The sequence below is a fragment of the Lichenostomus cassidix genome, chromosome 6 (assembly GCF_008360975.1).
Source record: "Lichenostomus cassidix isolate B80296 chromosome 6, HeHo_3.0, whole genome shotgun sequence".
NCBI classification, from domain to species: domain Eukaryota; kingdom Metazoa; phylum Chordata; class Aves; order Passeriformes; family Meliphagidae; genus Lichenostomus; species Lichenostomus cassidix.
In genome coordinates, this window is record NC_139487.1 from 19,726,420 (window position 1) to 19,753,535 (window position 27,116).

Consider the following 27,116-nt stretch of genomic DNA (forward strand, 5'->3'; position numbering starts at 1 on the left):
TCCCTGACAGCTGCTGAACAATGATCTTCGTCTAAAGACTCGCGTATTCCTGGATTGCAGACTTGGCTTAAACCGACATGCATTAGGGCTGAACTCCATTGCAGCGGTGCTATAGGGAAGCTGCAGTGTGGGCTTTTCTCTCCTTTTCCTATCGGGTGGCAAAGGACTGCCGTGTGAACGCTTCCCCTGACAGCTCCACTGGGAGCGGCTCTGCGCTTGTGGCACTTGGCCTGTGAACTCACCTCTCGTCCGTCCCGAGGGACAGCTGGGCATCTCACAGCTTTCCTCCGGCGAGACGGGGCGAACCTGCACGGACAGCAAAGGGTTCTGCGTCGGCAGGGCCGCCACTGCCGGCACCGGGCGCGGTGCCCTGCCCGCGGGGAGCGCGGCCCCTGGGCCGGGCCGGGGCGGGCTCGGTGCCGGGGGCGGGGCGGGCATCGCGGGCCGCACAGGCTCCATTTTGCGGTGTGGCTGCGGAGAGAGGCCGAAGCTCCGCAAGTTCCCCTCAGGTGAGGCGGCTGGGGGGAGGAAGGAGCCGGCCGGCCGCGACTCGCGCGCCCCTCGCCCAGCCCGGCCCCGCCGGCTCCGCTCGCACCGCCCGGGGCTCGGGCCCAGCCTCAGGGCACGGCCGGACCGGATGGAGCCCCGGGCAGCGCTCCCGGAGCAGCGGCAGCCCCCGGCCCGGGGCTCGGCAGGTGTCCGGCCGAGGGCGGTGCCGCCCGCCCCGGGGAGCCGCACTCCTGGGGAGCCGCCCTGCCGCTGGGGAGCGGGGGCGACGTCAGGTGGCCTTGGGAGCAGTAGGTAGCGGGACACCGGGATACTTGCCTCCGCCCGCAGCTCCACCTCGCCGGGGGATTCGCCGGGCCGGGCCGGGCTGGCGGCTGCGGGAGCGGGAGGAGCTGGGGGCGATGCGTGAGTGCCCCGAGGGGAGCGGGCGGCGGGCGGGGCCCTCACAGGCGGCGGGGCGGGCGCGGTGCCGGCGGGGCGCGGGGAGTGCGGGGAGCAGGGGCGGGCCCGGCTCGGCTCGGGCGGTGCCTCCGCGGGTGCGGGCCGAGCAGGGCCGGGGGGTCCCGGCGGGGCTGCGGCGCAGCAGCCGCAATGGGGACACTTTCTCCGTGTTTACCGGCCGAGCTCCCGCCCAGCGCACCGAGTGCGGCGCGCCCGCTGATGCTTCACCGCTGGTCGCAGCTGATTCACACCGGGCCCCCGCCTTAACCCGCCCCGTGCCCGGCCGGGAACAGCGGGGGGAACTACAGCTTGACGGGAAAATCTGTTGGTGTTTTGGTTATACAAGTAGTTATGTCAGAGCCGCTGTTCGACTTGAGGATGCTTCTGCCAATTTTAAAGTCCGTTTCTTCCCTGCCATTAAATGTTTCATAACCTGGCAAATGGTCTCCTATCTCCCTGCCCAGCTGGCTGGCAACGTGCGGGATGGGATGGTCTCTGTACCTACTCCCCAAGTCCCTCTGTTAAAAATATGACTTAAATAAGCAGTTACTGTCAGGAAACACAAATTTGCTCCACAAATGAAGTAATGCTGAGGGATTACATCTGTTCTATCAAATTACCATTTTACATGGGATACATAGGGTACTGCTCTTCTCCAGGAACTACCCCTGTGAGCAGAGCAGTGCAGGATGATGGATACAGGTGCTTGGTGCAGTGCAGGACCAGGGCTGCACTGTTTCTGTCCTGGCAAAGGGTTCTGATCCCTCCTGCTGGCACCTCAAAGTGTATCTTGTATTTCAGAGCTTTCTGGAGGTTTGAGCCTCTTACCATGCCTAACTGTCTGTCTGACCCTAAATAAGAGTGATAGTCACAAAGTTGAAGATGTTTCTCTTCTGAATTCTGATAGCTATGGTGAGATGTGTGAGACAAAAAAAGGAAAAGTTTTGTGTCAAATAGCTGTCAAGTACTCCCAAGCAATTCTAAATCTACTAAACATATTATTCAAGTGATTTAACAGGTAATTAGCAAATATCTACTACACACTCATATATATACTGCTTCCCAGTGAAAATATACTTTTCTTTTTCTTCCCCAGAATGTCATACCCAGGTTATCCCCCTTCTGACAGCTACCCTGCTTTCCCAGGTTATCCTGTAAGTATGGCTCTGAATGTGTTGCATTCCTAAAGCATTTATATTCTGTGAATACCCCTTGTTACTGTGCTCCATGTATCTGTAAACAGAAGCTGTCAGTTCATGCACCACACTCTCTAGTGATTATGGTCTTTCTTTTCATCTGTCTATCTCTGAGAATTCCAAGAAGGAAGCTTAGTTTTTTAAATGCCTGTTGTTCCAGAAAGGTCTCTGTTTCTTTGCTCTCGTTTTATTTTACCTTTTTCTTGTGAGTTCGTTTTTTTAAACATAGCTGTCTCAGCAACTCTGTTTGTTTTGGTTTTTTATTTAAGTTTCTTCTATAACTATGAGGCACTTTACATGTAGGGTTAAAGGTCATCTCTGAACCAATCTGTACCAAATACTCACGTAGCTGTATCCCATGATTTACAGAGATGCATTTCCTAAAGGAAATGGGAAAGACCCCAACAAGGTCTTTCCCTGTAACATTTGAAAATACTGTTCGTGCAAGAGAGGCAAAAGTTTCAAAGCTACTGTATTCTTTAAAGTCTTGTAACGGGGGTGAGCTCTGAATGATTAACAGAGAGCAAGCTGAGCTGAGCTCACCTCTTCCTTGTTGGGATAGGAAAAGCAGCTTTCCAGTAAAGGACCAAGTGTCCCAGTGGCTGACAAGTGTGGCTTAGCTCTGCGAGTCCTCAGGGAGGAAGGCTAATGACACACCAGGCTTTAGCAAGATCACTTGGCAGGTCAAGGGAAATTATTATTCCTCTGTGCTTATTGCTCACAAGACCATCTCTGGAATACTGTGTCAGGTTGTGGCCTCCCAGTACAACAAAGACATGGACAAAGAGGAGCATGTCCAGGGAAGGCTGCTTGCCTGGAGAAGAGCAGGCTAAGCACAGATCTGTTCAGTTTTCTGCTGGGTGAGAAGGAGCAGTAGAGACACTGGAGCCAACTCTTGTCAGAGGTGCACAGTGAAAGGGTAGCTGGCAAATACAGGTTGCAATTGCAATTTGGTTTGAGGAAAATGTTTTTCACTGTGAGAGTAATCAAACACTGGAACAATGGCACAGAGAGGCTGTGAATTTGCCATTCCCTATATATACTGAAAACTTGACTATCAGGCCTTGCATGACCTCATCCAACTCCAAAGCTGGCCCTGCTTTGAAGGTGGATGGGATCACAGGCCATCCAGAGGCAACTTCCACCCTGCAGCACTCTGACTCTGTGTCAACATAGGAGATGCATCAGAAAACCCAACCAGGAGGACCCCATCCAGGCTTCAGGAATTCTGCTGCTGCTGCTTCAAGCACTACATCTAATTGTATAATTCATGTTGTTATTATGCCTGTGGACATTTTGGCAGCTTGGGAGTTTTTACTCTAATGTCCTGTTAACAGGCACAGAGACATCCCATTTTTGTGTTTCAGCCGACAGGACAAGAGTCTGTCTATCCACCAGCTGGTCAGTACACCTATCCTGCTGTTCCTGGAGGATTCCCTCCATCAGGAGGGGGGGCCTATCCTGCATCACCACCGAATGCTGGGTATCCAGGGGCAGCAGGGTATCCTGCCCAGGGGGGCTACCCTGCTTCAGGGGGCTTCCCTGGAGCTCCCCAAGCTGGAGGAATGCCACCTTATCCTGGAGGTAAGATCCTTTGTTAGAATACCAGTCAGGAGTGATTTCCAGTGTAACCACTCCCTGTGCTCCTCAGAAACAGTAAAGAAAAGCAGCTTTGTTCAGTGATCAGTTCAGGCAGCAGCATGCAGGCAGCCAGCCAGGTTGCCATCCAGCAGTAAATACCTGCATGCTGATGGCAGGGCCTTGGTGGTTCTGGGTCAGTGCACAGACATGGAGAAATTGGCCTCTTGCATAGCTCTGCTCAGTAACCTGGCTCATGTTGTGTCAAGAAGTACAAAATACTAAGCCTGCTGAAGTCTGGATTTTTTCCCCTGGCTCCTCCAGGCCCTGGCTTTGCTGCGCCTCCCACTGGCCCTGCTTTTGGTGGCTATCCACAGCCTCCTGCCCAAAGCTACGCTGGAGGTGGACCTGCACAAATTCCAGGTATGTCATATATTAGAAACTTCAAACGTTCAAGGTTAAACCAAGAGACCCCAGGATAGGTAGTAACAAATTAGGCTCTTACCTTTGTTACTTGTAGCTGTTGAGGTTTGTATGCTGTGTACCTCCTGCCACCTTTCTTGACCAGGACACTGAAGGGCTGATAAGAACCATCTCTGTAGGTGCTACATCCAAAAGGGATGGCTATCCCTAATTAATGATCATGATGTAGTGGTTTAGGTGCTTATCCTCTTTCAAACTGCAAGTATCTGATGAGAACTGTGAAATCCAGAGTCCACATTCAATGAGCACCTAGCAGTTCTGTTAATCTCAATTGCATTTTTCAGATCTGTGTGTTCACAGTGATCCCTGGCATACTGGAGAAAGAGGAAAGGAGAATGCACACATTTGCTTAAAAGCAGTGCAGTTTTTGTAATGCTTTGAGTGGTCAGTTACTATAGAGATGATTTTTGTCCTGGAATGTATCAGTTGTGTTTTAAAGAAATTCAAAGCAGCAAAACCTTTCTGTTTTATTATTGCTTTGTTAACTCTGGTACTAAGTTGCTATTAAAATGATAAGGAATGTGCATACATATTATGAATAAAAATAAAATTCCAGTACAAAAAAAAATTGTTTCAACTTTTGTATTCACAGTGCTTTTGATCACAAAATGAGATTCCTTCAATCTTTTTTGCAGCAATGAGTTCTGAATATTTATTGTTTACATGCTAGGCATTTAAAAGTGTATATAATGGCTTTTAAAGAGAGCATGGGACACACATTCTTCATTTGTGTGGGCTATCTTGGCTTCTGTCAAAAATAGCAGAATTTAATGATAGATCTTTCCAGTTCCCACAACAGTAAATTTAGTATTTCTAGTAAATTTCTAGAATTGCCTTGCTAGTGTATGCACCACAATGCATCTGTGCTTCTTCCCATTATTCCCAAGGGAATAAATTTATTTACTGATTATGCTAGGCATCATTACTTAGGAAACAGGCTGTGTGCAGTGGTAGGTCTGGCTTTATATTCAGATTAGATGGCATTTCTGTAGTAAGAGAAGACCTAATTAACTTCTTTTACCTTGTTCTTTATTTTCACTAGGATTTCCTGGTGGACAAGTACCAACCCCAGTGTCTGGTCCGGTATGTGCTGTTTTCTCTTCTATAATTGATCTTACGTAGCTTCTGCAGTTTTAATGTTTTTAGAGCTGATTTCCAAAGGTTTACACTGTGTTCTACATAAGGACTTTCCATCTATCCTCAGAGCAATGTTGCCCTGATTCTGTGTTAGAGGAAGAAATGGAGAACTAATGGACAACTCCTGAAGTACTGATTGCAGAGTTGTGATTTTAATTTGAATCTATATTGTGCAGGATATCTAGTTACATGTGACTCTTATTTTCAGCCTGCTGCAGTGGTTCAGTATACCCAGGGTACAATTCAAGCTGCTCCAAACTTCGATGCTGGAAGGGACGCAGAAATTCTCCGCAAAGCTATGAAGGGTTTTGGTAAGTAAGAATAGAAGCTTTAGTTCCTATTGATCTAACTTCTTAATGCCATTTTGTTTTTTTGTTTTCATTTAACTATACTTTCCCCACCAAACTTTTCAGAAGTTACACTTTCAAAATGGCTTGGGCTATTTAGAAGATGAAGTTACATAGAAAACTTGGTGTACTTAAAGCACTTATTACATAGCTAGACCCAGATGCAACAGTATGAATGCACAGTCTTCTCTGAGGGACTATTTTGCATTGTTACATGAGACTGCCCTTCTGTTTCCAAGGAACTGATGAGCAGGCCATCATAAATGTTGTTGCTAACCGCTCCAATGATCAAAGGCAAAAAATCAAGGCAGCTTTCAAGACTATGTATGGCAAGGTATGTTCCCTAGTTCTTTGAATTGGTAAACAAAACCGAACTTTTCAGTTGCTGCTTTAACTGCCTGATTGCATTTTAGTCCTGGGGGGTGATTTGGGTGTTTTTTTTAATGCACTTCTTTTGGGTTTATTCCTTGTGTATTGGGAGACATCTGGTATTTGACACAGTGTTGTCCTGATACCTGGCAGAAGCAGGGGTGGGGGAAGGCTGGAGACTGTCTCTGTCCCTGACCAAACAAGAAGCTTCTCTGCTTCTCTAAAGCTTGATAGAAAATAATCAAGCCTAAACTGCCCGTGTATTAGTGTCTGAAACTACTGAGTTCTTTATGCACATAAACCACCACCAAAATCTTCTTTTTCCCAAGAAACAAACTGAGAAACTGATTGAGGATTGGATAGTAAATAGAAGTCCAGGTTAATTTAACATCTTTCCTCTGTAATTTTTGCAACTTAAAGCAAAATTTTGTAGTAGTGGCATTTTTTAGGACCTAACTAGGTCTTAATTAGTGAGGAGATAATGGGGAAGAGTTGAGCTGTCACAGTTTTGGACAGAGGGAAGTTCTTCGTAAGAAATAAGGCTTTACAGGGAAAACAGCACAAGGGTAGAAATAAGTCAAAAAATAAAGTTCTAGTTTGATCTTTCTTTGGTATATAATCTATATATGCCTAACACTCTGCAAAGCTCTTTTTGTGTTTATAATTGAACAGGATTTAATTAAAGATCTGAAGTCTGAGTTAAGTGGTAATGTGGAAGAATTGATTCTAGCACTCTTCATGCCTAGTACCTACTATGATGCCTGGAGTTTACGTCATGCAATGAAGGTATGGTATTCCTGTGAAGAGAACAGTTTAAAACTAGCTTAAGATGCTCACCTAAGAATACCTGGTCCCAGCATTGTTGAAAAATCCACTAGTGTCAAACAAATCCTGGGATTGCAAGGTTTAAAATTATTTTCTGCTGTGTCCCCCAGTTCCGGACGATTTCTGCAGGATTAGCCAACTCAGGGCAGATGTCCATTCAGTAGAGGATGAAATACCACATGACAGAACCTTGTTCTCTACCACTTGGGCATAACTTTTGCTAGAACCTAGAAAGGGCCAGGGTGCTGTTAAAACCATAACCACTGTTTAAACTAAAGGTACATACCTGTCCTTACTAGGAACAAAACTTTGTTACTGAAAGGTATTTTTGGATTATCCAAAAAGGACAATGTAAAAATAATTTCTGATGGTCAAATGATGGATGTATCTGTTCAAGAATAAAGACAGCATTTAGAGATTAGGTGAACTAGTTGGTTTAAACTTTTAACTCTGGTAAACTGGTACATCCAGTTTACTGGAATGCCTTGTTTGTTTGAGCTGCAGCAGCTAGCAGGTGGCTGATAGTGGAAATGAGTAACTCAACCCATGTATGAATGCACACCTTCTAGAGAACATGAAGCTTAAATGAAGATCTGCCTTTTATGGGAAATAGCCACTCAACCATTTTCAAAAATTCATAATATAAGATTACCTAGAAGTCTCACTTACATCCCCTCTCCTGTCTAATCCTTGCCTGAATTGAGATGATCATGCCAGTAAATCTCCCTGTACACAGAAATCTCAATTAACTTTTATTTTGGGGAGAGGGAAGCATCTATGAAAAGTTCCACATTGAGGAAGCAGCCACATTTGGATAGGGAACACACCTGTGTACTGACCAAAACAGAATTTACATATGTACCTTTGACTTTAATGATTATCATAAGGCTCTACCTTCCTTGAGTAAATTTCCAGATTAAGGTGGCCAAAGAATTTCCTTCCTAAACCATTTTCCAGTTAACTTTGGCTATTGTCACTGTCACAGTTTTGTGGTGTTTTTCTGAGCTGGTGCAGAATGGCATGTTTGAGGAATCTTCACTCCATTTTAAGTATACAGTTGATTTGGTGCTTTCATACTGCAAGGCTGCTGTTCTTACTATGTAGATTGTATTAAGTTTTGAAATACCAGATGACTGCCTTATTTTACAGTTGAAGAAAATTGCATAGGTAGTGCTCTGTAGTTATGCCTTTTGTTTTTTCTGCCTACAGGGAGCAGGCACTCAGGAGAGTGTGTTGATTGAGATCCTTTGCACAAGGACAAACCAGGAAATTCGTGAAATAGTGAACTGCTATAAATCAGAATTTGGAAGGGACATTGAAGAAGACATCAGATCAGACACTTCAGGACACTTTGAACGATTACTTGTATCTATGTGCCAAGTGAGCTTTAATTTTCTTTTTTTTAAAATAAGATAACAGTGTAGAGTCTGATGTGTATAGTCATAATGGCTCCATAAATAGGCTGTGTATGCTTAGCACGAGGCAGGTTTTTAAGAAATTAGCCCTGGGTCATTAATTTATTCCCTAAGACATGACACTTCAGTCCCTCCTCAAGAGATACTTCTTACCTACAAATCCATGATGAACTGTGTGACCTAATTTAGGACACTCTATTAATATCAGAACTTATGTGGAAATACTGTGCAGATACAACCAAGTGGTCCTCTAAAGGAGTGCTCTACACACTGTTAGAGCAAGATGCCTTTTATTTTTTGAATATATTAACAAAGTAATCTAGGTGAAGCTGACTGGATAACCTCTGTGGTATGTAGAACACCTGTGAGAATCCCTACGAACAAGATAAGACATGCCACAGGGCAAAACTTACCTCCCACGTTACTCCACAGCCTGCCTTCCCTTCACATCACCAGAATTAGGGAGGTGCTGCTGTTGAACTCAGGTGACCACTGGAGCTTGTTTATCTCATATAATTTACTAGGGCTTGTTTTGTGTTGAAGAATAGTAACTTGCAGTTACCTGTGTTTAGGAAGAAATATGTAGCTAATGCAACTTCCCACAGTCCTCTGATCAATTTGCCTATTTTTGTTGGAATTTCTATGACACTTCTCTATCTCATTGACTTCTACCTTTGTGAGAGTTCAGCTATGCTTTGGATATTTGGTTAAAAGTCAAAATCCACAAGAAAGCAAACCTGTAGAAGCTCATGCTGCTAATTTTTATTTTCATAAATCCAAGTAGTTTACAATAATTGACAACCACATCATTTAAACAGTATATTAACCACTATAGATACAACAGTATTTGAGAGCATGTATTCAGCCTACTGAGCCAGCATGTTTAGCAGTATCCATCCATGCAATGGGCAGCAAAAAAACCAAAACAACCACCAAAGCACATAAAATGTCATATAAGCCCTACTGACACAAGTGTAGTAAGTGCTTTCTGGAGACATTCTTACTTGAAATAAGCAACTTCTAAATAAAATAGGAGGGAGACCTGAGATATTTCAGGTATGCATATTCAGTAAGATAATTCATTAGTTCATTTAGGAAGAGTCTTTGCAACTTGAAGCCTAGAAACAAACAAATCAAGAGAAAGCTTACATTATTAAGTAAAACAGAGAATTCAGTACAGTACTCAGTCAGAACTATGAGATGGTTTGTAGGACTGAAGTTATCTGAAAACTGCAGAGTCAGTGTATCTGCAGTTTAAAGCATGTCCTACAGATAGGGTTCTGAGCCACTTTTGTATTTGTTTCCTATAAGGAATATTAAACTAAAGAGAAGTTTTAAAGCAATGTAATGTATTTGAAACTGCTATTTCTCTTTCTGCTTCAAGCTTTGAAGATACATGCTTGGGGTCTATGTGCACTGCAAGCAATTAAAGCAAAGCCTTCTCTGTGAAATTTCATATGAAATCTCTTGTCTTTGCATTAAGGGTAATCGTGATGAGAATCAAACCGTGGATTATCAAAAAGCTCAAGAAGATGCTCAGCGTTTGTACCAAGCAGGTGAAGGAAAACTTGGGACTGATGAATCTTGCTTTAATATGGTTCTGGCGAGCAGAAGTTTTCCCCAACTGAAAGCAACAGTTGAGGCATACTCCAGGGTAGGAGTTCTTCACTGATTTCAAATAAGCTTGGTCAATGTATTTTAAATTAAAGTTCCAGTTGTTAACTGCATTTCATCTTTCACACAATTATCTCATTTATTTGTAGATTGCTAATCGTGATTTATTAAGCAGCATTGACCGAGAATTTTCTGGAAATGTGGAACGTGGTTTGAAGGCTATTGGTAAGTTATATGTTCTCCCCTGCCCCCTTATCCTTTAGGAATTAAACCTAAATGTAACTAAAGAAGAATCCAATTCAGCACTGGCCATATGGCAAATGATCACACAGTCAGATACTCTACTAGCACAGACGTAACTTCAATTATTCAAATGATTCATCTTGCACTTAAATGAAGAAAATAAGCATTCACCATGAAGAAGTCAGTTTCAAATAAGAAAAGGCCACATAGAAGCTACTTGACACTTCTTTGGGAAGGCAGGCAAGTGCACAGAGCTAAGGGTCACTGGTTAGTGTTTGTAGCTGTGTAATTCAGAGTTCTGCAAAAGGAGGTACCAGTGTCACAGAACTGTGACTGGGTGTGTAGCTTTTCAGCAGAGACAGCTGCACCACCCACAAGGATAACCTCAGAGCCAACACGATCCTACTAAAGGCACAGTTCCCTTTCCACCCTCCCCCCCACGCACCATCTACCCCAAAAATCTCAGCTATGGCTAAGGACAAGCTTAGCAAAATAGAAGACCTGCTTTGAATTCACTTTTTCCTACTGACTTGTTATAGTAAATCAGTTCAACACAGTTCAGCTCAATTAACTGACAGTGAAAATCAGTAATATTTAGCAGTAAATCTGGAGACACCAGTCATATGAGTGCTTACCCAACTGAAAGCAATTCTGTAGCCATAATGAAGAAGCAAAAACTTCCCTGAGTATATTCTACTCAACAGTTTAGTGGGAAAAATTCAGGTCTGAGAATCAGGTAGAGGAATAATGGCTCATCTCCGAGTGTGAGCAATCTAACTGAAACAAGATTCATTCTGTAACTACTAGAGTGAGAATCTTCCACATCTGTACTTTTCTTAGTGAGACTCTAGCAATGGAACATGAATAAGATACCTTGTGTCCCAGTACCAGCTATCCAAGGAGAAGAACCATTAATGAATTACCTGTTTGAGAATTAAGATTTCAGAGAGCTTTAAAAAGTGCTTCCAAAGGAGTTAACTGCCAGTAACCTTAAGTTTTTATGTGAAGGAATAACTCATCTGGTCAACTTGAAAATAAGCTTACCTCTATAAACAGGTCCTGTTATCCACAGTAACTGGATTTTCACTGAGACCAACCTCTAAGTGTCTACGGCAAAAATCCTGAGTTGATCCTGCCAGGTATCACTATACAGGATAAATACTGGAACTAATCCTAACACTATACTTTATTGCAGTGCAATGTGCTTTAAATCGCCCAGCCTTTTTTGCAGAAAGACTTTATTATTCAATGAAAGGAGCTGGCACAGATGATTCTACCCTCATCAGAATTATAGTCACTCGCAGTGAGGTAAGGAATTTCCTCCCATGTACAAGTCACACAGCAGAAAGCCATCTACCCAAGCCAGCTTGTCACTTAGTCTTCCTCTCACAGCTGTAAAATCATGTACTGCATGAAGCTTTTATGGGGCCCACATTTAGATGAATATGTTAGTTAGTTTTAAAGCCACCTTTCATGTAGCAATTTAATTAACTCTGGCTAGATAGTAGTAACTGCTTGTTTTCCTTTTTAACTGTTGTTGCCTGTCTACATAGCAAGTGAGCACCTCCAGGTAAGAAGTTCACCTGTTCAGAGTTAGCAAAGTACAATCCTAACAAAGCATGGAACAACTACGGGACTCTGCTTTGGGAGCTGCTCCTCTGACCTTGGAGGGACCAGCTGGCTTGTCCACTGCACAGGGTTAATCATTGCACATCTCACCCTTGGCATGTGTTCTCTAGTTTGCAAGGGAGGACATGTGGGGTGACTGTCTAGGATTTAAATAATACACTGTGGTTAAGTTTTCTGCTTTTTTTTTGTCTTTGCACAGATTGACCTTGTGCAAATTAAACAGATGTTCACACAGATGTATCAGAAGACTTTGGCTACAATGATAGCAAGTGATACAAGTGGTGATTACCGGCGGTTGCTGCTGGCAATTGTTGGGCAATAGAAGAGGATTGTCTGGTTTTTTGGTTTGTTTTTTTTTTGAAACAAACTGAAAGACATGAAACATGCTTTACGTAGATACTAACTATCCTTGTAAAAGAATAATTTTAAAGGTTCCATAATCAAATATGCCTTCTTGATGATTCACTAAGCTTTTTGCACTTACAATGCCTTAATTTACAGCACATAATATTCTTTATTGTATAATAAAAGATATATCTTGTCTATTAGACCCTAAGCTGTAGTCTTTTTGACCCAGACAAAACCACTTCCCCTCTACGGGACTACTGCATGAGTCTTTGCAGGAGTCAGCTGTTACAGCCAAAGTAATTTCCAGTAATTTCCTGAAATACCTAACTGCTGAGCTTATTGTGGAAGACAAAAAAAGCTTGAGGCTGTGATGTAAAGCATTTTACACCCCCTCCCCTTTTAATGTCTTTCCTTCATAATAGTGAAAAACATGCAAGTGCTCAGTTTAAGTCACAATACACTGACAGTTTAGGGGCCTTGGCAGAATCTGACTGTACACTCCCTACTTAATTCTTTAAATTAGTGGTTAGTTACCATTACACTTAACGCACCAATGGAAAGGAAAAATCATCTTGGATCTGATTTTGATGTCTCTCCTTGGGAAGGAGTGGGTTATATAGCAACCGACCAAGCAGTGAAAAAGCTTTTATTTAATGCTAACCTGTAAATCCAAACCAAAGCAGTTGTGACCTGCACAGTATAAATGACTATGTGGATGTTTTAAAAGGATTTAAAGATAACAACTTTGAACAGCACATTTGGTTTTTTTAGAAAGCCACAGTGACTCTGTCCCTGGATATAAATTGAAATGAAACTTCAAGTCCAGCAGCAGTAAGCAGTGTGTTCCTTTAGCAATGCTTTAACAAAAAAACAAGCAATGCTTTAACAAAAAACAACTGTATTCTAGGACACCCACACACAAACTGCAAAAATTTATTGCTTGTATCTCTCGGACTGGTAGAGCTGGTTCCAATATGACAAGTCTTTCACTATGCACAGCATGTACATAGAGGTTTTTGCACAGAACCAACAGATTATCAAGTGTACCATACCAAAAAAGCTTATGTATTTTACTTACATCAGTAGTCTGCAATCTGATTTTAGACTATAAACTTTTTCTGATACTAAACTGAGAAATACACTTCAGCAGGGTCAGATTAAAAGTAATTATTTCAAATACAAATTAGATGGAAGTTGATTTTGAGAGACTAAAAGATATTCTACTCTGCATTACTTTGGTCATCCTTGGTGCAAGTATCCACTGAGATAGATATACATATGTATATATAGATATCTATCTGGCAATAGCTTTCCAAGCTTGACCAAGATTCTTATAAGCTTTGGTTCTCATTTCTTTGTTCTTGAACTAACTTCCTTACAGGTGAAGCGTCTTAACAATAATAAAGGCATATTAGTTCATATGCATCTTTTTATGTGACTAAAAAAATCCCTACCACTTCACTTCTCATTCAAAGCAGGATATTGATTAAATCTGGCTCATACATACTATCACAAGAAAATGAACAGGTAATAGGGTCATATGTTCTGATAACATTCATCTGTTTTACGACAAAAATATTTTCATTACATGCTAGTAACAAAGAATTGTTAAATGGGTAGCAAGAACAGAATGACTGACAATAAAACTAGCAAAAAACAGGCAAGGAAAGATTGAACAGATACTGTCTATCCTGCCTCTGAAAAAACCTTAATTTTCTATGTAACTTAGGTAACAGTGCTTTCAGATTAAATATTAGGAATAAAGCAAGCCGTTATGACAGTCTTCCCTCCAAAAGCCTTCAGACACACACCAGGAAAGATGTCCCTCTTTCTAAGAGAAAAACAGCCTCAATCCCAACCACTTTGCTTTTTGCAAGGGGTCAAATCTTCACAATTCAAGAGCTACGACTAGACCAATTTTTCCATTTCACAATGGAATTTAATAAGCTTTGAAAGGAAAGCTATTGTTTCACACTGTAACTTTGAGAGGTGAAGGTGTTTGTTTGCTATTGAACTGGATAAAGGTAAGTTGCAAACTTGGCCTCTCTTCCCTGTTTGGCTCAGCAAATAGCAGCACATTCCCTGACAGCACAAGTCCCTGGTGGAAAATAACCCCCCAAAACCTGAGCCAGCATGGTCTGTACTCGCACTTCCCAGTCCCACCAAAACAGTTACACTCCTCAGGGCAGTCAGAGATCCCAGCCCACCTCTGAACACTCTCTGCCCGTGCCCTCCTGGTAAGAGCACCACAGATGAGGGTCCTGCCCATCAGCTCGGGGAAGCAGTGACCTGCAAGTGTCTGCCAAGCCCAGAGCAGGGCAGGGAGGCACTGACCACTCTAGCTCAAACCAGGAACCTGTCAAGCCTCTTGCAGCTTTTGCTGCCTGTCCCCTTTGGCAGCCTCAGCTATTTCCAAGCCTCTTCCCCTCCCTACCCAAGAACAGACTAAGGACATACAGGTGACTTTTTTTTTCCTTCCCCTCCTTAAAATGCTGAAAAAGCATAAAATGAGTAATGAAAACTACTTACAGTTTTCTGGGAGTAAGGATATAATTTCTTCTCCCAAACAATATTAAGAAATAGAGACAGCTCCAGACTCCACCTTTCAGAAACACAGCAGTAAAAAATGAGTGCCTACTTTACAATCAGGAACACCCCCAGACACAACCCTGTTACCTGACTACTTGCCTAAAGGATGACAGGAGAAATACAGCATGAGAAATCAGGCCAACAACTACCCAGTGAATTTTCCTTTACTGCAGACCTGCCTTCGTATCTGCCAAAAACTACTACAGACAATGGATACTGCAAGGGAATCCTTAAAGCAGCAAAATGGATACTGCAAGGGAATCCTCACAGAAGTGAACATAATTGCTGCTGGGCACTTACTGCCACACAAGTATCAGAACCAGTTTTCTCCCATTACAATGAAGTCTTTCCACACAAAGACTGTATCTTTATTTTCTTCATATACACAATTCCAGCTACTGAGAATCCTCATCACAACCAAGATCTGAGTATCAAATCAGGACAAATACTGTCTTGTGAGGTTGAGACATTTTCCACTAGCACTTACAAGGAGAAAGGTACCATAATCACGTTCATCACATAAAATTTCAGTCGTAATTCATAAAAGGTATTTGTTCTGCTCTAATACAACACCATATGCAGAATGTACAGCTTGCAGCTAAGGGAGTGCTTCATAAAAAAGCCAAAAAACTTACCATTTTAAACTTCATCTTCTGCACTCAAACTCTGAGAAGAATTTCCAATTAGAATGCATCTGCAATAAAGTAAAATCAAATATTAAAACTCCCTTCCCAACAGTGTGCCACTTATCTTAATTCTCATCCTGTTCAGCAGCCTGTCCTTAGTTTAAAAAGAATATGCCAAAAGGCTAATTCATGTGTCTGTACTGACTGTCAAAACAGTTCTCCCACTCTGCCCAAAAAGCTGCCCCAACACAATTCAGTAGTCAAATGTAGTTTGAACCAACATATGAAACACAGCTGTGCTTAAGAGTCTTTCTAGAGTCCACTAACTGTGCTCTGACAAGCTTGGACAAAGCAAAAGTGGATGTCTGGTTTATCAGACACAAAGTATCTCTGAGAAAGAACTCAAAAGCAAAAAAAACCCCAGCAGGAATAAAATTTAAATTAGTGTTTACATTCAACTAGTTTTCCGCAAGCTAAATCTGACCCTTTATGCTATTTTTTTTCTTAATAGCTTAAATATTGAAGACTATTTCTAAACAATTTTCAAGGTCAGATTAGACCTATGTATGCCAAATAAAACCAATACACAGTGATAGGAGCCGCAGCCCATGCACAAAATTTATTGTGTGCTACTGTTTATAAAATACTTCAGAATAGTTCAGAACATGCATAAAATTTCCAACTTAGGGGTATGTACAGATTGTACTTTATGGCAAACAAAGAAAAAAAAAAAAACGATGGACTCTAGTGACATAAGTTTCAAGTTGTGTTCCAGGGAATGAGAGGACATGTAGCAAATGGCAAAATATATAACAAAGTACACTGGCAATCAGTACAGTCCATTATTTGTGAACAAATTAGCACAGGGCTTCAATTTTTATTTTAACCAAGCAGTCCTGTAGATACCAAAATACATGCAGTCTCAAGTTTACACTTTCACTAATGCCTTAGCAGTTGAACAGAGCAATTGCTTACGCGCTGCTTTGCTTAAACAAAATGTCCAATACAGGTTCAGTTTCCTTTACAGATTTAAAAATAATAAAAAGCTTGCAGCTATTCAGCTCAGTGATTATTAGCTATTTATGCAACCGTAATACTCACAATAAACTAAAAGTACCCATAACATCTAGGTAACCTATAGATGTACATCATAGGTCTATATATTAAATATTTGCAAAATGAAAACATGCATACACAAAATACAATGCCAAGCTTTACAGACTTGATATGAATCAAAATTTACTTAAACAATGTACAAAGTTCAATTAAAAGTACCTTAAAATTAACACTTCCATATTTTTCTTACTTTTAAAATTAGTATATATAATTTTTTTTTTAAATTCAAGGTGGGGAAAAGTCTTGAAAAAGCTGGGCAAAAAAGTTTCTAAATTAAATATTTTTTTTAAATCTGTGTTCAAGTAATAAACATTCCTACATAGAAATCTTCGGATAAGCTGTAACTAAAAAATACAGTGAATACAATATAGAATTAGCAACATCTAAGGAGTAAACCTGAGGTCAGCATTTTACAGAATGACCAACTGAAATTTTTTGGCATTTTTTCTGTTATTTAAAATACAGTTTTTGCAGCCTCAGATATTTTAAGACCATTCTAATCTATCATTTTAAAGACATGAAATATCATGAAACAGATGTCCATTAATAAATAGTTAGCTCTTAGGGTTGTACTTGAAAGTCTGATTTAAAAAAACAAACAAACAAACAAACAAACTACCTCTACTGAAAGAAAAATTCCATTTGTAAACTTAAAAGTGTTGACAATGATAAGCATAAGATGCTAGTCTAGGTGTGCTTTAGTGAGAACAGCCCAATTCTTCCCCCAGATCTCTTCTGAAGCTCCAGCAGCCAGTGGTGGATGTTTGTGTAAAAGGGTGAGGCACACACTCTCAGGAGGTTGGGTCACTGTGTAAGAGAGGGGCTGTTGTCTCAAAAGCATGATGGTCTCTCTTCAGTGGGATCAAGTCAGATGGTTTTCCACCTCATATTAAGTAGTCACTTCAAGTGATCCCCCTATTTCATTTGTTGTCACATCAAAAAGCAGTAATCTAGGAATTCTCAGGCAGGACATGAGTGAGTAAATCAGAAGGTGATGTGGTCACTGTGCATTGTTGTTGCCAGTTCCATTGTTTCCATTGGCATTTGTTGTGTTTATAGTATTAATACCATCTTGCTGAAGAGTATCTTTTCTTGGTGGCATTCTCTCATTGATCCTATCCAAACCTTTTGCTTCTTCAAAACTGCAGATTCTATGTTGCGGAGAGAATCCTCGTATTGCTTAACAAAATGCAAATTTGATATGTCAGTAATGGAAAAATAAGTTGAAAGCATATACTTTTTCTAACAAATGATGTTTTAAAAAGGGTAAGAAATCAGCCAAAGAAACTTATGGCCCTGCCATACTGTATTGCTAAAAGCTTCTCTAACCTGCTTTCCTGAAATGTTCACAGCAATCATGATTTCAGTTCATTACAAGAAGAACAAAGTATGGCAAATATTCTGCAAGTAGGAATCAAGGGATTGAAGCCCACTTGATTGCTTCTGCGTGTCCCTGGTGGGGCCAGCTATCACCGCTGTGCTTCTGCTGCCCAGCTCATTGGGCTAATCTTAACATCCCCCTTCTCTTCGGGGCGATGTCTGCAAGATGTAAGCAGCACAGCAAGTGCAGTGGAGGCAAAGCAGCAAAGGGTTACAAAAGTAGTAGCAGATTTACATCCTGCACACGCACCCATGGCCTGATCCTGCAGTTTTCATGCAGGCAAAACTGCAGGATGTGGTTCACACTGTGCTAATCACGTGGATGATGGAAATGGACACAACCACAATCACCAAGTTAGCACTGTGGTTCAAGAATGGTATCATTTAAATACAGATGTATTTAAAGTAAGTATAGAAAATAGGTACTATTTTGCTACTGATTATTTTGATGAATGAGGTCTGTAGTTGAATTTACACCTGAAAATGGCTGACCACATAATAAGACTGAAGTCTTTGGGATGAAGTAATTCTTTGGAGATTTAAGTACAGCTTTCCACTCACAACAACAGGACCTCTTGCAGGTGTGTGTGAGAACAGACTATGGCACTTGTTTATATATTTGGAGATCTGACTTCCTTAATTAAAAAAACAAAGAATACAGTCATTAAATGGTGCTTTGCGACTAAAGCTGAAAAACCCCAAAGGCAGCTCTTTTAACTGCTATGTTCTTTGTCATTAACTTCATTGAATTCTGAGCAAAAAGAAACTAAAGTCTCTCTGAAAAGAAAAAATCTGAAGTTGAATACTCTGAACCAAGTAATTTGATGGCATTTTGCTCAATACCACTAATAGAGGACATATATAATGTATATACAACTTATTTAGCACAGAAGCACTCATAATCCATTGAATTTAATATGTCTCATAAATACTGGGAATAAATTTGAACAATAAATTATATTCAAAATCTATAGAAAAAAAAGTTATATATTTTGCACTACCAGATATCACCAAAAGTTTAAAAAAAAAATTCGAAGCCATTAAATAGATTCTATGAGAAAAGGCATGCATAAACAATCCTCCTTCCACATATAACATCCCCTCCCCACAATCAAACTAAAACTTCAGTTGAATGCAGAAAAAAAACACTAAACACTTCTATTTTTAAGGACTTCAAGACAACACCACATGTCACAACATGCTATTATACAAAAACCTATAGCATATTTTGTAAAAAAACAAACAAAAAGAGACCAAAAAACCCCAAGAATTTCCCTAAAATATTAAAGATAATCATCATCCTAAAGTCAGAAATGAATGTTACAGGTAAAATGGATGAATCAATGCAGTTGATTCATCTCTGCTTGTGCAAGTTGAAAATAAAACACACCCACACAGAGTACTTTTGAAATCCCTCCCAGACACCACAGATCTCTGCCAAGGGCAAAGACTCTGATCATACCTTTTTCAGCCTCAATTGCCTCTACAGTGGCTGTACAGAAGTGAGCAGATGCATGCAAAATGAATGAGAAAGATGAAGAGTGTAATATCGCATAGCAGAAAAGGCAATGATCAATTTAATATAGTATGCTACGCCAGATTAGATTACAATTAGTTAAAATGACAATTAAGTTTTTGGGGGGTTGTTTTTAAGTCTAAGTGAAACTTTTCCTAAATTTTAACTAATACAATTTATTAACTAAAACTCTATCAAAGTAAGACTAATTAACTGATATTATTAACTATACATTTCTGTAAGTTTTGACTGTGACTTTTGTTTTGGCTTTTTTTTAAGACAGCAAGAGAAAACTTCAACTCATGTTAAAGTTGTGGTACGGTTTAAAAAATTACTAAAAATCTATTTAAGACTATTTCTGAAGATTAAAATGCATTAGTGAGCATCATTAAATTACCAGGAAGGACACTGTAAAAATAACACTAACAGCATAAGAAATTATTTTTCTCTTTATCTTTAGTGCCCTCAAGTTTAACTAGTACTTCAATTTCTCACAATATTTTAAGCTAAAATGGGCATCTCTGAGAACTGAATCACGAAATTTAAGCCATAAAAGACAAATCTAGCAAGTCATATATACAAAGTCTTGTAAATTGTTTAGTTGAATCAACAACAAAGTGTACAGCAGGAAGAGGTCTGAATTTAACATAGTCTTAGTGGGTGAATTAATATGAACATGAAAAAATCTAGCTCACTAGCTGTTTTTCTAACTAATTAACTATGACATCTGCTCTGATTTCTTATGTGGAAGATCTCTCCTTATAGTTTTAGCTCTAGAAGGCAAAGCTTTACCATAAGGTTATTATTATTATTACAACCTGAACTGTAGCTAAGTCAATGATGGTAACAACTTTTTACCTCCCCTACTATTTGCCATGCCTCTAATACCACAATTTCAGAAATATTAACAAAAAGTAGCTTACACAGTGGTAAACCTACTTATGTAGTGCTTCATACATAAAAAATCATACCAGAGTATTCAAGCAAGTGCTGGGGAAAATAGCTCTATAAGAAAATAGGGCATTAGATCAGAATAGAATTCTTTAAAGAGATTTAAGTTTATTACTTCTCATTTCCTATCCAACAAAACCAATCACCTACACTATGCCTACACTATGTTATGTATTAATTGCCTACACTATGCTTTAAGCTCACTGTTGCATAAGATGCTAATTTTCATTGAGATAGTCTAAAAAAAATTGGATACCTTCATTAAGTGCTACAAAAATAACATGAAATACTTAAGAGAAATGCAACATGTTGAACTTCATATACTGCACTTTCCATGGAACAAAAAATTTTAAAAAATTAAAACATTTCTGCACTTCAATCTACAGAGACAAGGGCAACTCCAGAATTAAATAAAAAAGCCACTTGAACGGATGGGATTTTATGTTTACCTTAAAGGAAAGAAACTTTCTCTATTTCTAAAAATAAATTAGTTTAAGAATTGTTTTAGAAAGTCACCAAATACATACTTTCATACTATAATCAGTTTGCCATACAAATACAAAACTATGTAAAAAAACCACCTCTTTCCACCATTTCCTGTTACCTGTGAAGTCTTTGTTTTCAATCTTTTCCTGAAAAGATCACGAATACTGATTTATCTCTGCAAATTATGTAGCTTGGTCATAAAAACAAATTTCAAAATTTACTCCCCGTTCACTCTACTTGTAGTACTACTATTCCAAAAAGACCTTGGAATATATCACAGTTAAGAAAAAGATAATTTTCAACTTGATATAAAAGAACAAACTGACTGGAAAATACAAGCACTTAAAAAAACCTGTACAGATTCAATTTGGAAAATAATTTTGTTGGATTCTCTTTGGCAGGTACATCTAAATTAAAACTTTAGTCTTTGTAGACTTTGATAAACCTCAAGTAAATACTGGATCATATTAACAGGTAATCCTGAAGTCTTTGCTCTGAAAATTCTCACTTGAGAGCAGATTTTAAGCTACAGGTTTCAATGGCATTTCCATCCTTAATTTCAGAGCTCCCCTTGTTTTACTTAATGGAAGGATGTGATGGAAAATCCTTGCCAATTCTCAACATAAACCCAAAAAACTATTCTTTCTGAATAATAGCAGGCACAGAAATGAAGGGTAAGTATTTAGGTAGTTCAACTAGGATGTCCATGGAAGTACTTAAAATTTTTAATTTAGACATGTGTTTAGTATGTTGCTAAATAAAGATTTAGGTGTTTTGTCATTTTTTAACAGATGATGGCTCAGTTTGGAACCTCACTGTACTGAATTCAGTTCAAAGAATAAATCCCTAGGAAATGTTATTTTAAATAACAGTACTTAATATGGTCTTTAATATTTCAGCTACTATAATGCAAGCAATAAAAATAATATAAAACAAATTTACATTAAAAAGAAATGTAAGAAATATACAAAGTGTTTTATCCTAACCTATCCTATCCTGATATCTCAAAGTTTTTATCTTAATACATTAAAGCTATACAGAAGTAACCTATGATTGGTTTTTAAAAATATGTCCACATATTCATGAAAAAAAAATCATAGGTTAACTTCTCCCATGGGATGTAGGCTTGCATTTTTTTCCCAGAATGATGTTTTTGAACTGACTTGTCTTTGTTTAAGCCCTTTGCTACCGTTTGCCTTTGCCATTCCCCCTTGCACTGCTCTGAGCTGCAGTGAGGATCTGTCCTGGCACTGCTGTGCAGGATGGCAAAGCCAGCAGGCACTGCTGCTCCAAGGACGAGCAGGAGAAGGGCCAGCAGCTCACAAAACACAGCAGCTGCACTCAACAATGTCCTGACAGAACAGTGGCATTTGCTAAGACCCAGTATGTAATATGTTACTGACATTAAGAGCTATAGCAGGCATACATGCAAAAATTGCATATATGTGTATATAGCTAGATATATGTAATGCATATATCTATCTGCCCTGGTAAAACAATTTTAGCCCAGCTCTCTAGAGAAATGTAGATCTACACTCCAATTTCTTATAACTTTAAAAGCTGCTTATAGGTTTAATAGCCACCAGCATAACTAGACCTTTCCTCATTGTGCCATTGAAAAATGAGCATTTGTAAGACCAAAACCAGGAAAACACATGGCATACTGGTGAATTCTTTGCATTTTCAAGCAAACAAAAGAACAGAATAAAAAAATTACTTCAATTAATATTATGTTCTTTTATTTTTGCAAGCCTAGACTTGTTTAAATTATTGATAGTATACTGATCAACACAGTACAAAACACTTTCAAGAGTAATTAAATATTTGTAGTAAAAAATCCTACCATACTATCAGTGACTATATTTTTTTCAAGAATATAAATTCTCTGATATTACAATGGCTTAGAAAACTGTCAGTTAGCAAAGTGTGATTTTATTTTTGGTTTACTTCTGCCTTTGCAATTGAGCATTGTAATTTGAAAACTACTCTTTTAAGACTGAAACAGTAACATGCTGATCAGTAAAAAGAAGTTACTTCAGTTTAATAACTAACATTTGGCATGATTTATTTTGAACAAACCACATGCCTAAAACAAATGAGGTGTATTAATGTAGTGAATCAAGGAATATTGCCATCAAAAGTTCTAGTCAAAGAAAAGCCCACACCCACAAAAATCCAAAACAAATTTTGCATACTTCCCAAATGTCCTGCATTTTCAGTAATGGTAGAAAAGCATACACTTTATGTAAAAAAAATTTTCTAGTCAGTTTGATCCTCTCTGGTATTTGTAATGCAACATGGATAAAAATTTGTTAAATGAGTGAGAGGAATGCAGACTCACTTTTTAAGCATAATAAAGTTTCTTATTAAGCAATGAAAATTAAAGCTAGAACATATGCTTTTGGAATAGTTGAATGGATTAGGAAACATACACCATTTCTTGTTATAGACATTCACAAAACAATCACATACATACACTGGACATATAAACTTACTTGTAGACATTATATGTCCACTGAAAAATGATTTTAAATGTGACATTTGTGTTTCAAAGCTATTAGAAACAGCTTTGATAGTTTAATAGAAAATGTAGTGAAAGGTTTTAAAAAAACTACATAGAAAATATAAGGAATTCAAATAAACAGTCTAAATCACAAAACGAGAAAAGCAGCTTCTCTTGGAAAATAAGATTGTGTAAAAAGTGGTATTCATATATCACAATCTTTCAATAGTTATAAAATTCAGTGGTCCCATACAAAAGTTTTATACTTTCTAGTAAAGCCCAAAGGTGGCCAATAAAATGTCTTTGAATAATCTAAGTTAAGAGTGCTGCTGATATGAAGTCCAGTTTCAGACTGGTATATTTCAGTTCACCGCTGGTATATTCACCACTGTGAACAGAAACATGGACTTCATTCTTTTAGTACACTTGGTACAAGTATTCTCACAGTATTCTCCCTAATCCTAGTTAATCATTAAAGGGCCTTGTGAAAAATATAATCCAATGATTCAACAAACTAAAAAAAGAATAAAAACATTTTACAAAATATTCAATGAGCCAGATTACAGGTATATTTTTTATAGAGTTCTTTTTATTTTCATGCAAAAAAAAAAATATGCACACTTAATAACACCCTTTTATTTTGATTTATTTACAAGTTTTAAATTCAATCCCTTTATTCTCAACTGATTTTATAACAAATGACTGAATATTTTTCAAGTACATTATTGTTCAAAATGCACAGACAATGTGCAGCAGCAAATGCAGCAAACCTCAAAAACAAGGTGCTACAACATTGCTTCTACATCAAGAGACAGACAAGTGTCTGGGATAGTGGTTTAATTTTAACACTTATACAGACATACATCTATACCTAGAGAGAGACAGACAGATCTAAGAAAGCAGCTACATCTGCAGAGGAAGGAAACAGCATGTTACAAGGACAATTCAGGGAGGTCAATTATACATAGAACATTTGACAAACAACATAGAGAACAAACTTTGGCATTAATTACCAGGGTACAAAACATAGCACATTCCAATCTGTCAATGGAGTGTAATACGGAACTATGCAGTCTGTAGCTGTTAATATTAATATCAACAAGTATTTGACACTGTCAATGGAAATACCAACACGGCTATAATAAAACCATTTTAATGGAGAACAGACAAGTAATGATGCAAAATTACACTGCCATTTTTGTATCTGTAATGATCAAATGCCTCAACAGGAGATCTGTAAGGTCACTCCCCTGAAAAATTGTGAACTAAGGAAGCTCAAAGTCTGAAAAACATAGCCTGACACTGCTGAACCAATTGGCTTTTAGTTTTATACCCTGGTTAAGTATCCATTTCACATTGCCTGATTAACACATAACACTATGCTTGTATCAGCCGCTGAGACAAGAACTGAAAAGCATAAGAAATTCCCTGCATGCATTATGTGTGGTGTTAGCAAAAGAGTGAGATGTGCCCCAGTCCATCTGAGGCACAGCAAGTTGCATAACATCATTACCACTTTGCAGGGTCTGTCGTCCTCCAGCCAACACTCCACTAGGTAACATTCCAGTGGGAGTCAAACCCTTGAGTGTCAGCACACTTTCACTCTCCTCCCTGGTGTAAAAAAAACCAGCAACAAAACCGTAAATATCTGCACATGAAAACTTGCATTGAAGTAAAATAATGGATGGGGAAAGGGAGAGCCTAGTTTTGCTGTTCTTTAGGCATGTCAAGACCAAATGTAAATTCAAATTCAAACAATTTAAAAGGGGAAAATAATTCCATTCCATACCAGTCTTTCCTTTGCCTAGAGTTATAAATGCTGGCTACTTGTAAAACAAATTCTGAACGATTATTCACATGCAGGTTCATTAGCTTTGAAATGAGCACTGAATGCCTCATGAGGTACTGAACATATCTCAGTACTATAACACAACCCCCAATTTTAAATGTCTCTACTTTGGGAAATAACAACTTAAAAAAAACACCCCTATTTAAGCAATTATGGTCTGTGGAAAAACTATACATTTTGGGTAAATATGATGATAAAATCTCTAGATTTAAAGAGGATGGGGTATTTTTAAAATAGCTGAAAAGAAACAAACAAAAACTGGAAACAAAACCCCTCTACTCTTCAAAGTTCTGGTATGTCAGAAATTGTAGGAGTCAGTCCTGATGCCTTCCATTACACCCTTGATTTCAGTCTATCTGGTACAGTCTTTCAAACACCCAGTTAACAGCTGGACAAACAACATGTAAACAGCTGGACAAACAACTAATGATCACATTTTCTAATTTCTTGAAACATGTCTCAAAAATAACTCAAAATTATTCTTTAACCAAAAATTTCAGTATCAACAGCGTGCACCAATATGCCAAACAAGATTCTGATGCACAATGATCTCCCTGAAAAATGTCTGGCATTCATAATCCTGAAACAGATGTTTACCTTACATACATAACAGGGGTTTAGCAATGCAGAAATCATGCAAGTACCTGAGAACAGAGAAGACTCTTGCCATCTTGCCAATTGCACGAATTTTGTTTCTGATAATTTCTTTCCGTGCGGCAGCTGTACCTACTTTCAATAGAATAAGAAAATAGTCTCAAGGTCATGAGTATTTAGAAGGTCATAGTTTGAAAGTGCATCAAATTTAACACAACTGTTTAAGTTCAATACTCTCCACAGGAGGTCAGTGCCCAAACACTTAAGGGCACAATATTACCAAATTAGAGCTTCAGAATGTCATCAAAACCACCACCTCTGTGTCCACAAAACACACACAAAAAAGTCTAGATTGTTCACAGTGATTTCCTAAAGCTAATAAGCATCAGAACTACCACCACTACAGTGTTTTAAATATCATAACTCATTTGCCTAAATTTTACACTTTAAATTCTTGGTACTGACATCTGTGTATATCAAGATGTAGGCAAGCAGCCCAACATAGAAGCCAAAGAGATACTAAAGCCAAAGAATTTCAGATTTTCTAATTGTTACACAGCTGTTCAAGAAAAAACAGTGGTTTCCTTGTTTTTATTTCAGCCACCCGAAACAGAGCCGCATAGAAACTGCCCCTGAAAATAAAAGAAACAAAAAATTGCAGTGGTACCTTTCTTGCCACTTAAGCTTGTGTTCCACATCACCTTAGGTTTGCATCATTTGCAGATATTAAAAATACCAAAGATCTGGAGTAAATAGTGCATATTCCACATGGCAGAGTGATACCACTTCTGACAGACAAAAGTGAAGACAAAATTCTGAAAGTAGGCTGGTGACTGGGAAGGAGAGCCACCTCTGCCTGCCTTGACATGAAATCAGTAGCACATTTCTTCAACACTAAGTGTTGCTGGTTTGCTTCAATGTATAAAAGTAAGTAATCCTTCCCCTCATCTTACTTTCCCTTTGCCAACTCCTCAATTCCATTAAAACTGCAGAGGCAGATGAGAAGATAACAAAATGAAAATCCTTACATCTCAGCCATTGGGGAAGGAGAGCATTAATCACATTAAGGTAAGAGTAACTCATCATACTGTGAATTGAACCACAGGGGACTAAGAGTGAACCAGCTCAGACAGCTCTATTAGGTATTCCAGAACTTCCAGGTACCAGTGTTGTTCAGTCTTGGAAGAAAGGTACACAACAAGGAGTTGCCAACTAAATTGCAAGAATGTAGAAGAGAGGGCCACAGAAGTGAGAGAAAGAGCCACACGTCCAACAATTCGCCTACTTGCATTCAAAAAGGGAGCTGTGGAAGAAGCTTCCCCATGAGGGTACAGACACTCAGGCACAACAGCCACACTTTTCAGACCACAGCTG

At 39.1% G+C, this 27,116-nt stretch overlaps 2 protein-coding genes across 13 annotated transcripts in view; one reads left to right on the top strand and one right to left on the bottom strand.

Moving 5' to 3' along the window:
• Positions 1-375: 375 nt before the first annotated feature.
• ANXA7 (annexin A7) lies at positions 376-12,334 on the top strand. The gene is made up of 13 exons (XM_085065516.1): positions 376-509; positions 2,045-2,102; positions 3,512-3,728; positions 4,047-4,145; positions 5,248-5,288; positions 5,551-5,653; positions 5,929-6,023; positions 6,731-6,844; positions 8,093-8,263; positions 9,782-9,952; positions 10,062-10,137; positions 11,351-11,463; positions 11,984-12,334. The coding sequence occupies exons 2-13, from the start codon at positions 2,046-2,048 to the stop codon at positions 12,104-12,106; spliced, it is 1,380 nt and encodes a 459-aa protein (XP_084921642.1). The 5' UTR covers positions 376-509; position 2,045; the 3' UTR covers positions 12,107-12,334.
• The window catches only part of PPP3CB (protein phosphatase 3 catalytic subunit beta), a 48,022-nt gene continuing 29,197 nt past the window's right edge, over positions 8,292-27,116 (bottom strand). For 3 of the 12 annotated variants that reach the window (XM_085065510.1, XM_085065506.1, XM_085065507.1), the window contains 4 exons: positions 25,793-25,877; positions 24,813-24,910; positions 19,306-19,335; positions 15,941-17,642 (listed from right to left, as the gene is read on the bottom strand). In XM_085065510.1, coding sequence (XP_084921636.1) covers positions 17,464-17,642; positions 19,306-19,335; positions 24,813-24,910; positions 25,793-25,877 — 392 coding nt within the window. In that variant the 3' untranslated portion in view covers positions 15,941-17,463. Of the gene's footprint in view, positions 8,861-9,038; positions 9,417-14,661; positions 14,735-15,356; positions 15,416-15,940; positions 17,643-19,305; positions 19,336-20,298; positions 20,365-20,916; positions 20,943-24,812; positions 24,911-25,792; positions 25,878-27,116 lie in introns of those variants that run through there. The other 9 variants (XM_085065509.1, XM_085065511.1, XR_014853228.1 and 6 more) reach the window with 8 other exon arrangements.